Below are 11,857 nucleotides of genomic sequence, written 5' to 3'. Positions count from 1 at the left end.
TAAATTTCAAGGGACTAACTCGAGCAGGACACAAACTATAAATATATATATCACAAGATGTGCTAATATAATACAAATACAACATATAGCAGTAATCCATTCCACACATACTATCATTAAACTTAACATCATATGAGATATATAATTCAACTCATAAGATGTACAAAAACAACACACACATGGCTTCATTTAACACATCATTTACTATGTTAAGCTAAAACTATATGCTGTCTATCTATTTTTGTGCATGCTAATTAACATTAATCAGCACCCCATGCATAACACTATACAAGTAGTAGTATAATATATATATAAAATCTACTGATGCATCAACTGCCATTAAAACACTACACAGTTGGTTCAAAGAAATGAGGAAGCAAAACCATTTATTAGTCTCACCTAGGGCGTGCGTGTAGAATACCAATACATAATATACAATTTTTATTTACCAAAAAGGATAAAAGAGAACCAAAGTTCAAAACAGGATCCACATTTAATTCAATTCAACTGAAATTATGTCGCGGCCAAAATTTAAAAAATACCGTCTATGCAATAAGAAAATATATATAGCAGCATAGCGCACCTCGACTCCATCAGCTTTTCTTCAGGCCACCGTCAGAGAGCCGTTCCGTTCGTAGAACAAGATGTATCCATGATCATTGTTGCTCGAATATTCCTGTGCTGATCCGAAGAAAGTCTGAACCGCTGATTCATCAATCATCTCTACATTCTCATCATCAAAGAATAGCCAATGATTGTGGCTTTTAACGAGGCTGACATAGTGCCCGTGGTTGGGTCCACTGCCAACATGGACAACCACAGCAAACAAAGAGTACTCGGCATCTGCATCCTCGACGGTGTTGCTGAGCTTTAGCTCCAGGGGGAACACAACACGGTATGATAGTTTCTTGTAACGGCCCAGCTGTTCGATGTATTTAAACCTCTTTAAATGGATAACCAGTATGTGGGGAGGTTTCTTTATCTTCATTCTCTTTTGGGCTTCTTGCAGACTGCATTGAATTGCACAAAAAGCTTTGTTACAAATAAACAATAAAGTTAATCATTTTCGATATTATTCTCTCCAGCCTAAGCAACAGTGATTGTACTCGTACATATGCGCAGTTGAAATGCTTTTAAGAGAGAATATAAACATGGATATATTTCCAATACAGCATATTTATTTTTCAGAGGTCGATATCTATCTACTCCATAAGAAAACAAATGCACCAGAAACCTCAATCACTTATACTTTGGAATTAAAAGAACTTTTTATTACAACTTGGACCTTTTTGTTTGCAGAATAGAATTTTGTTTTCATTCAAATAGCTAACAAATTGTGCGTTATACTTAAACAGCTGTCTATGCTGACCTGAGTACCCAAACCCTCAAATAGAAAGATACTCATCAACATTGAATAACACAAAAGTGAATACTGACCTGCAGCATTTATCGCAAAAGAATTTGTCCTCAGCATTTAAAGTTTCTGTGGAGCTGAAATTTTTGAGACAGCTTGTGATTGAACTATTCTGCTCTATATCAATGCTCAAGTCAAAAAATGTTTCGTCCCTTGCCGTCACCGTCTCACAACACAGGCACCTAGTTTCATTTGTCAGTATACCCTGAAAACACAATATCCATCGGTGAGAATTAAGCCCACAAAAACAATCAAAATCTTCAATTGTGTAGAGGTACCTAATTAAAATGAGAGAAAGCAAAGCAAAGTAAAGCATGGAAAATGAGCTGAAGAGTATCAGCACAGGCACACACAAAAACTTCACCTGAAAATTCTCGTGCACCCAAGTGATCAGAGGCTCCTTTTGAGGACCATTAGAAAATGTATTATTATCCTTTATTCCATTAGCAATTTTCCCAGATGAGGGGGAATTTTCTTGATCACTCTTAGCATCTTTGGCCTCTTTCTCTAGTATATCAACTAGCTCATTTAACAAATAGTTCAAGAACTCATGTGCATCCTACAATAAATAGTACACATACCACATCAGAACAAACTCAAATGTGAGACTGGCTGATGAACTCTGCAAAATTCAGGAAAAAAGTAAAAATTATAGTAAAAGACGTGAAAGATGGTAATTCTAAGCAATATGAATTTGCACTATAATTTAACAAAATAACAATCACTTCCAGCAAAAAGAAAAGGAAGAAAAAAAAAAAAAAAGAGCACAGTGAATGAGTGATTGCATAAGGCAGCACACATAACTTTCATCATAACAAAGTCAGTTCAGATTATATAAGTAGAATCAAAATTATAACAGAACACAAGAAAATGTTCAATAAAAAATAGGAAATATGACTGACGAATGAACACAACACATGATCTATATAATTTTAAATTCACTAACAATTTGAAACTCAATATTTCTAACAAAATGAATCAACTAGTCCATCCACAGCCAGCAGCCAGCAGCTCATTTAATGGATCCACAGCACTTCAATCTGAGTATAATAACAAGCTCCCATGGTTAAGGACTCAAATAAATTCCAAACAAGATATGCTTCAATAATGCAATCATTAAACCCTGTATGCCGTCAAACAGCACCTTGAAGCATGATCAAACTAGTAATGAAACAAAGAGCGGATGAACATCACAATTCACCAGGATCAACTCAAAGAAGATAGCAACATCATATAAGCATGTGGATAATGTAGCATAAAAAAAAGGCATAAGGAATTGGAAAAAGTTAACATGTTAGGTACACAGCATAATGCATATCATTTAGCATAATAAAATTGAAGACCAAGTTGCATCCCATGGTTTTGAGTGTTAGATATAGCTATTGTGTAGTGAAGGGGGAGAACATAAAATACAAAGTTTCTAAACAAACAGGGAGCTAGTGAAAAGCATATCATAACACAGCTTTACGCATGTCGGTGCTGCCAGATTTCAAAAATAAAGAATTAAACTACCAGTTAGCTTTAATGTTATAACATAAAATAAATATAACTGCAGCATATGAAAATGAACCCAAAAAAAGTAATAACCATCAGAACAATCTCTACTACTCGTATCAGAGAATATTCTTGCGATAATAATTCACTCTAAGCCCATGCCATCATTAAATATGATCATATAAATGTTAGACTAATCCACCTCAAAAAGAATTGAGGTAAACACACATACCTGGTGCATAAAGCTGCGAAAAATCTCATTTTGCTTCTTCAACCTTTGTACAAAGCGCTTTGGAGCAATAGCACCAGTTTTTTTCTTCTGTGAGGTAATCTATAAGAATAATCAATTTCATCTATTTAGATAAAAGTCTATCCAAGTTAATGCATAACTTAGCAATATGAAACTGTAAAGGCCGCAGCCCAAATCACAATCAACGGGATCAAGCTGTAACTTGCAAGCGCAAATTGGCTCATGAAACTATATTCATACCATAGTTGTCGAGAGCGGCGTAGAGTAGCGGAGAGGAAATCTGTCGCTACATCCGCTCCGTAATTCCGCATTTATGCAATAATGGCGTAGCAACCTGTAGCGGCACTTCACTACGCTAAGCTACACCACTATTGTAGCTCATTGAATTATTTTTTAACACATAAATAATTAAAATCTAAATTTAACTCATAAAATGTATTTTTTTCATTATAAAATAGACGAGAAAAAAAAAATTAACATTTATTTTAAATCTTAACTAAATTTTTAGATTCATTTCAAGAAAAATAACAAATTAGAAAGCCAAAAGTGCACAAGTTGGTTTATATCAAGTATAACAAAAGTTTGTTAGATTGTTATGGTAGCAATGATGTGATTGGTTTTACTGTTTTGAACGAATCCGATTCCAATGAGTGGTTGATTAAATAAATTGATAATTGCGGAGGATGAATTAGTCTTTGACAATGATAATTTTACTAGAAGAGTTGTTGATGCTACTGGAGCTAACGGACCTGCTTTTTACACTAGGATGCAAACATCAATACATCAATGAGAAAGAAAACAATGGATACTTCTATCTCTATCAAGGGAAATGATATTATGTAACGTGATGAACATACAATAGAATAAATTGATGAGAATGAAAAAGAGGAAGAAAAATATATAGACGAGTAATTAAGTGAGGATGACGAAAATGAGAAAGAAAATTCTTTATCAGATTTTGAATTTGATTAACTTTGATATATCTATCACACAATAGTAATCTAATTGTTTTTGCTTATATAACTATCTAACAATTATGATCGTATCTCTTTTTTTTTGACATTTTATTGGTTTGAATGATAATTACGAGATTAATTTATAAGTTTTTCTTGTGTATTTTTGTTGTAATTTTGTATATATAATAATTTTTATATATTTTTAAATATTTAAATAGAGTTCGCTATAGCATTCTAGATGTTAACTTCTACACACCACTATCGGTGATTGACAACTATGATTCATACAACTCATTTTATCCTTCAACATGAGCATCATCAGTAACGTTAACCCATTTTGTGCATCTCAATGACAAATAAATCACTTGGTTGGTTCTAAAAAAGAGTATTTCATGCAGCACCAACAAGTGACGACTCTTGTGATCCCTACATGCTACAGTAGTAAAGACTCCATACTTTGATTCTAAAAAGTAGTAAATACAAGTACAAGAACGACAAGATAAAAAAACTACCAAAAATAATCATTTTATACAACAATCTATTACCTGCAAGAATAAGTCAGCCAGGCATGTCAAGAGGTTTTCTTCGGCATCAGCAGGATATTTATTGTTTGAATAATAATCAAGCAACTGTTCACGAAATGGGACACAGAAATACAGAGCCTGCACAGAGAGCAAATGAAAACATAAAAACGAAACCCAAATAGAGTCGGTAGAAATCTATTCTTCGAAACTATTGGCAAAAGACTCTTGCCTGGTGTTGGCAAACATTGAATCTCTACAAGTGGGAAAACAAACAGAAAACCACTGTCCCCATCTAAAATTCTAGAAAATAATAGCAAAAAGAAGAAAAAAGCTTCAACAATGAGAAGAAAAGAAGTAAGCGACTGTTTTCTTTTGAATAATACTCACTCTTTACGTTAGGATTATAAGCGACCATGATGCATTTAGCATAGAAATAGTACTTAGATTATGATTGACAAGAAGCTACAATCTATACCTCAATTTAATTCGGAAAGGGTGTAAGATAAATATGCACTGTGATCAGTCACAAACATCAATTACTCGAAAAGAAGAAGAGAGAGGAAAAAAACTAAAGAAACACATAATAACACGAGATTATTAAAGGCAAATCTAAAAATAAAAAATACTACCAAATAAACAGTCTCTATCCGCCATGTTCATCAGTCCGCTATTCTACACACTGCAAATGACGGTTTCTAGAGGGGTTCCTTACACTCTTCTCAAAAAGCATCGCAATATCCACAAACAGCAATTAACGGAGAATCCGCATGGCAAAACCATAGTCCAACCGATAAACAAATCGAAACGAAAACAAAAAAAAGGGGGGGTTTTACGATCTAATGGAAGGTGGGTCATCAGCAAAAACCTGAAGGACGCTGTTGCAGTAACAAGTGTTGCCAAAATTCTCGAGTCCAAAATATCTCTCGCCTTCAGGAAATTGATCTCCCAATGCTCTCTCCAGCTTCGAACCCGTCGCGCCCATCCCTGTCGCGCTGTTCACTTCACCCGAACCTTAACTTCCAATCTACCTGTAATCACACATTACACGAGCATACTCCAGATAAACAAATCGCCTCAGAGAACGACAATTCGATTTGCCCCACAAGATCATCAACAAAACCTCCGCGACAGACAGAATTGTCGATTGAATTGTTTAAGGAGATGTGATCGTGGCTTCAATTAGGGTTTTTGTTTGTAGTTAAGTCAAATTTGGGAAACGGAATCGCCGACTCGCATTTGTGGAGTGGACAATTATAAAGGCTTCCGCCAAGGAGGTGCATAACAATTTCATCATTTAAAAAGCGCATTTATAATAATGCTGACATCGCACTTTCATAAATACAGCCATAAAACACGACTTTGAGTTATATATCGCCATCAAAGGAGGCTTGGCTTATCTTCAACCTTCAGAAGACTTCACAGTCGAGAGAAAGCAGCAATGGCGAGCCTCTCCATATCGACCATCCCCTTTATTTCTAAATCGAGCCTCGGGAGGTCTTCTTCATCCTCTTCTGCCTTCCACGGCGTGAGAATGGTGCAATTTTTCCGGTCGCAGTGCCATGGGATATCCACCGCTCGTTCTTCAAATGCCTCTGCGGTGATGATGGCGAAGAGAGAGGAGGAATTGAAGGAAATAAGAGAGAAGTCTACTGAAGATCTGAATGAGGAAATCGTAGACCTTAAAGGAGAGCTTTTGATGCTCCGCCTCCAGCGCTCCGCTCGGAATGAATTCAAGTCCAGCGAGTTTCACCGCATGCGTAAACGGGTACTGCTTTAGCTTCCGAATCAATTTGTTGGATTCTTTGTAATTTCATATCGATTTCTGCTTTTTGACTGTGCTTTGTTAGCTGGAAGTATACTCTGTGTGGTTTTTTTTCGTCGATTTGGAGCTAACATGCGATAAACATTGCGATTATTCAAAATTGGAATAGATTTTCAACAATGCGTAGCTTTTGCATTGAAGTTTGTAACAAAATCAAAAGGATTGCCATTTTTTTGCACAAATCTTGTCACATTGATTTCATTGTTGTTAACCTTTAGATGCATTATCAAAAATTTTATGTAAGAGATGGAATCATTGCTTGAATTCTAGCCTCCATGCATTTGGATTAAATTCATTGTCATATCTCAAGGAAAATGATTGTATATGATTATGTGGGAAACTCGTATGGATGCTTCAGTAAGTTTGCTCATGAACTAGTAGAAAAAGCCATTGCGTATTTACAAGTAAGCACTAAGCAAATAAAAGTCGAATTTGTGAACACATATAGTTAGTCAATAAAGGAGGAATGAATGTAAGTCTTTTTTTTTTTTTTTAACTATGTGTAGTATACCCCTCTTGATTTTACTAAATAGGTAATATATATAGATGTGTAAATTTGTGATTTTAGCTTACAAGAAGTAGCTACTGTATTTCAGTCTCAGGATATACGTTACTTCCCCACAATTGCAAATTTTCATTACTTTTTAGTGTCTTGAGTTCCATGATTTTGAAGCTGTTGGATAGAATATCACCCTCCATTTAAACATTTAATTGTCTTTTATCTGGCAATGTCAAACGAGTCGTATAATTACAACCAATTTTCTTTGGGGAGTAAAAGCACTAGTTTGCTAATGATGGTGCATAGTGGCTCCTAGTTCACACAAGGATATGGATACAAGTTAGATTAGGCTGGAAGATAGATTAGATTTCCTATAACATATCGATTTCCCCGTTATTTTCCACCACACTCTTGCTGGAAGTTTGTTATCAGTTAACCTCAGTCCCTAATAACTCTACTCATGTGAAAAATTAATCCGTCGGCGTCTGATAACACAATGCTGTATTTTCTTTGTAATGTCATTTCTATTTCTAGTGCCTTCTTCATATGATTATTCATTAAGCTCGCGATTATATATTTGCACCTACAATTCTTCTACAATATAAGTGTTCTTATGTCAAAAAACCAAAGGATGTTGAATCTCTACCGTATGATTTCTATTTGTATATATACTATAGATTGCTCGGATGCTGACGGTAAAGAGGGAACGCGAGTTAGAAGAAGGAATAGGGAAGAGGCAATCTCGAAAGCTGGACAAAAAATGGAAGAAGAGCATCGTTCCAAGACCGCCACCGTCACTAAAGAAATTACAAGAAGAGGAAGCGGCTGCCGAAGCCAAAGAAGCAGGAAAGTCAACTTGAACCCAACCCCATTGTTTGGATGTTTTCTTGTACTGTGTTTTTGTTTGTTTGTTTGTTTGTTTGTTTGTATCATTTAAGAAAATTTGGTGGTCGTTTTTGATATGCATAATGCATGTATGTTTCATTCCAATTATATCTAGTGCATTGCTCGACCTACCTGCCATCTTATATCTTGTATGTATACTAGTTATTATTGTTATTACTATTATTTTCTTCATGCTATGTTATGCACGATTTTATTAAAATATATAGAAATTGTGCAAATTTTGCTGCATCATTTAAGGATGTAAGTTTTAAAACCAATGGAGTATAGCTAATAAAATTGTAAAAGAATTTTTTTGGGAAACTATCAAGTGTTTTATGTGAATAGTAATTTTTATTTCTTCGGTCCCATACAAATGTAACTTGATGGACATATGTAAAATATTTTTAATATTTTTGTCTTTTGTTTATTATGTATATATTTGTAGTTTATGTAAAAATTAAAAGTATTTTGTCGTGAGGAGCAAGTTTATAGCCAACGACGGTCCATCTCGTCGGAAATTCCTTGTCGTAGGTCATGATGTGGTGTACCCCAAGAGCTACAGGAAGTTGAAGGGGCATCATACCCAATTCTCAAATGTGATAATTACACCGATTGGTCGTTTGTGATAAAGTGATGCTCCAAGCGAGTGGGTTGTGGGATGCCATCAAGTATGGAGATGCTTATCTACAAGAAGATTGTGCATCATTGAAAGTAGATTTCAAAGAAGTACCAAAGGAGATGTTGTGTATGATCGCTCGTAAGAGGACGGCCAATGAGGCATGGGACTATATCAAGTCCGTCCGGGTTGGAGCCAATCATGTATATCGAGCGAAGTTGCAGAAACTATGTGCCAAGTTTGATACGATCATATTCAAGAAAGGCGAAGATCCGGAAGATTTCGCACATTGCTTAATCAATTTGGTCGGAGAACTTGCGGAGTACGGTGTCATCAACCACAATTATAGAAGGTAAGCATTTACTAATTGGAGAGGAATGATTGGTTTGCCACAGGAATAAATAGAGCACCGAGCAGACATCAACAAATAATGGTGGTTGTATTCGAAGCATCGGGGGAAGAGGTCGACGACCAGTTAAAATCAATGGTGCTACAACAACAAATATGAATGCGACATTAGTATGGGCAGATACTGCAACTGTGGGACAATGTGCTAGAGATTTATGAGCAGCAGCAGCCACGATGAGAAAAGATGCACCTTGTCAAGGAAGATGATGAGGAACCAATATTGATCATAGCACATGTTTGCTCTATCACTAACTATAATAGACGCCACACCTAGTGTTGTGGAGCTCGATAAGTCAAGTGGCCAAGTCAATCTCAAGAGTAAAAGAAAAAATGTTGCAGTGACGTATGGTACTTATATATAGGTGATAGCAACTACATGATTGGGAACAAAGATCATTTTGCAAAATTGGATAAAAGTGTCATTAAGTAAAATTCAGCGATGGTTTGATCATGGAGATTTTTTGACGTGGCATGGTGGTGTTCACAAGCCCAAATGGGGAGCATCATGCGATCGTAGATGTCTACTACATTCCGAGGTTCAAAAACAGTATCATAAGCATTTAGCAACTTGATGAGCGTTTGTGTGATGTTTTGATTAAAGAAGGAGTGCTGAGGACCCACGACCAAAAGCTAAAAACCACTTGTATACATTAAATTTAAATATTCCAAGATTGGTGTGTCTAATGGTGCAGAAAGACAACAAGAGTGGTTATGGTATCCTGGGTACGGTTATTTAAACATTGAAGCTCTAAATAAGTTAGCTAAAGATGGCATAGTACACAGGCTTCCGTAATCAATCATGGTGATGAAATTTGTATTTGTTGTCTCATTGGCAAGCAAAAACACATTTTTTTCCCCGGTAGCTGCATACAATAGGGCAGAAGGTCTACTCGATTTTATACATCTATGTGGACTGATAACCCAAATTATAACATATTTTCTACTTACAAAACCTATGTATTACTTGAATTTTTGTACGAAAATTATCACAGTATTAGACTTATGACATATTTTATTGGCTTGTTTCACTTGATATGATCTAATACACTTTAGTTGAGATTTACTAACTTTTTAGTCCAACTTAAGTGAGATTCAAGCCTAAATTTTTATTCTGAAGTAGAGCAAAAAAGACAAATACCTTATGTTGAGTGATGAGAATCTCGTTCAGCCGAAGTCTCAGAGGCCAGTGAATTTGCACCGCTACAGTGAAGCCCTGAAGCGAAAATCGTGATAAGTGAGTGTCGAAACGGTACAACCATTTTATTCCAACTAACAATGAAGATCAGTTCTATTCTGAGTGACGTCAATTCCATCCCACAACGAAGTGAGGAGGAAGATCTATACCCATATTGAAAGAAGCAATGGAGGGGGCGAGCTGAGATACTCAACTTCCTAAATACTCAGTGGTTGTAATTGATCTCCAACAACATTCTAGTTGTTTACTAACTTTTATTTCAACTGCTCAACTTCCATCCTTGAATCTTCTATAATATGTTAGATTTCTCTTTGTAAATACGCTTATTGCAAGTGTTTAGTGCAATTTTATTGTTACTATGTTTTTTTTATTTCACGATAGCTCCAAACTATAAGAAGTTTTCTTAAGGGGAATGATGAAGCTTTCACCACCCCTAACTCTCTACCAGTTTTGCATTTCTAGGCAACTTTTATTGCTTTACTTTTCTATATTGTAATATAGTGTTTATTGCTTTAATTTGTGTTAATGAAATATACAAGCCCATGTTTATATTTCATTGTTTAAGTTTTGATTCTTGATAAAACTGTGGAAAGACGAAAAGAATGATTAACTATATAAGCCTGAGATTGTGTAACCAACAGATGATAGATAGTTCGTAGAAATTAAGTGCGTGTTTGCCTTGCCAACCTGCGTAGTTGTGATCTGATTTTAATCCTAATTAAAAAGAGTCATAAGAGGGATAGAACTTAGTAAGTAATAAACTGTGACATCCTAGCCTGCAAGCCACGCAAAGCTGGGCGTGTCGGGATTAGACTTACCCTACAGGTCAACATGAGCCCTTACAACGCGCTTCTGTCCTCACTCATGCGCACCATGAGAGACTTCCCAAGGGGTTACCTATCCTCAAATTACTCTATTGCAAGCACACTTAACTCTAAAGTTCTTTCAGTATGGCTTCCGAAAAGGAATTTTCACATTGTTGATATGAGTAGTCTATTCAATCCATTTAACCTATATTGAACCTCGGATGATCTGACACCAGCTCATCCACAGGAGTTGGCCTAGCATCGGCCCAACTTCGGAGGTATTACATCCTCCCTCACTAAAGAATGCAACGTCCACGTTCCATCCCAAGGATTATCAACTGCTAGGCTCATCAACAGTTCGGTCAACGACTTTGGGCTATTGCAGGTTGGCTCACCCATCGTCAAATTACTCTATGACAAGCACGCTTAACTCTAAAGTTCGTTCAATAGGGCTTCTGAAAAGGAATTTGCACATTGTTGACATAAGTAGTCTATTCAATCCATTAAACCTATATTTAACCTGGGATGGCCTGACACCGGCTCATCCACGGGATTTTGCCTAGCATCGGCCCAATTCCAGAGGTATTACATCTTCCCTCACTAAAGAATGCAATGTTCATGTTGCACCCCAAGGATCATCAACTGCTAGGCCCATCAACAGTTCGGTCAACGACTACGGGCTATTGCAGGTTGGCTCACCTATCATCAAATTACTCTATAACAAGCACGCTTAACTCTAAAGTTCTTTCAATAGGACTTCCGAAAAGGAATTTGTACATTGTTGACATGAGTAGTCTATTCAATTCATTTAACCTATATTCAACCTAAGATGGTCTGGCACAGGCTCATCTACGGGATTTGGCCTAGCATCTGCCCAACTCCGGAGGCATTACATCTTCTGTCACTAAAGAATGCAATGTCCATATTGCACCCCAAGGATCATCAACTGCTAGGCCCGTCAATAGTATAGTCAACGACTACGAGCTAT

At 36.3% G+C, this 11,857-nt stretch overlaps 2 protein-coding genes across 2 annotated transcripts; one reads left to right on the top strand and one right to left on the bottom strand.

Annotated features, from left to right (window-relative positions):
- Positions 1 to 359: 359 nt before the first annotated feature.
- On the bottom strand, positions 360 to 5,895 carry LOC127260246 (ubiquitin carboxyl-terminal hydrolase 4-like). Its single transcript, XM_051287949.1, has 6 exons — positions 5,504 to 5,895; positions 4,660 to 4,776; positions 3,141 to 3,239; positions 1,779 to 1,973; positions 1,438 to 1,619; positions 360 to 1,010 (listed from the first exon to the last, which is right to left on the bottom strand). Exons 1-6 carry the CDS (start codon positions 5,618 to 5,620, stop codon positions 605 to 607), a joined length of 1,116 nt encoding a protein of 371 aa, XP_051143906.1. The 5' UTR covers positions 5,621 to 5,895; the 3' UTR covers positions 360 to 604.
- A 128-nt stretch (positions 5,896 to 6,023) lies between these two features.
- On the top strand, positions 6,024 to 7,982 carry LOC127260247 (50S ribosomal protein L29, chloroplastic). Its single transcript, XM_051287950.1, has 2 exons — positions 6,024 to 6,403; positions 7,637 to 7,982. Exons 1-2 carry the CDS (start codon positions 6,077 to 6,079, stop codon positions 7,817 to 7,819), a joined length of 510 nt encoding a protein of 169 aa, XP_051143907.1. The 5' UTR covers positions 6,024 to 6,076; the 3' UTR covers positions 7,820 to 7,982.
- The last annotated feature ends 3,875 nt before the right edge of the window (positions 7,983 to 11,857 follow it).

Source organism: Andrographis paniculata, unplaced genomic scaffold (genome assembly GCF_009805555.1).
Source record: "Andrographis paniculata isolate CXL003 unplaced genomic scaffold, ASM980555v1 Contig61END, whole genome shotgun sequence".
Lineage (NCBI taxonomy): Eukaryota > Viridiplantae > Streptophyta > Magnoliopsida > Lamiales > Acanthaceae > Andrographis > Andrographis paniculata.
The sequence above is the reverse complement of the archived record's forward strand: the minus strand, read 5'-3'. Positions and strand labels throughout refer to the sequence as shown.

Excerpts from the sequence above, each read along its gene's own strand:
- LOC127260246 (XM_051287949.1), bottom strand. The coding sequence starts at position 5,620 with ATGGGCGCGACGGGTTCGAAGCTGGAGAGAGCATTGGGAGATCAATTT. Across the intron at positions 3,240-4,659 it reads TGGCTGACTTATTCTTGCAG|ATTACCTCACAGAAGAAAAA; the intron begins GTAATAGATTGT and ends TTATTCTTATAG. Across the intron at positions 1,974-3,140 it reads TTCGCAGCTTTATGCACCAG|GATGCACATGAGTTCTTGAA; the intron begins GTATGTGTGTTT and ends TATTTATTGTAG.
- LOC127260247 (XM_051287950.1), top strand. The coding sequence starts at position 6,077 with ATGGCGAGCCTCTCCATATCGACCATCCCCTTTATTTCTAAATCGAGC. Across the intron at positions 6,404-7,636 it reads TTCACCGCATGCGTAAACGG|ATTGCTCGGATGCTGACGGT; the intron begins GTACTGCTTTAG and ends TATATACTATAG.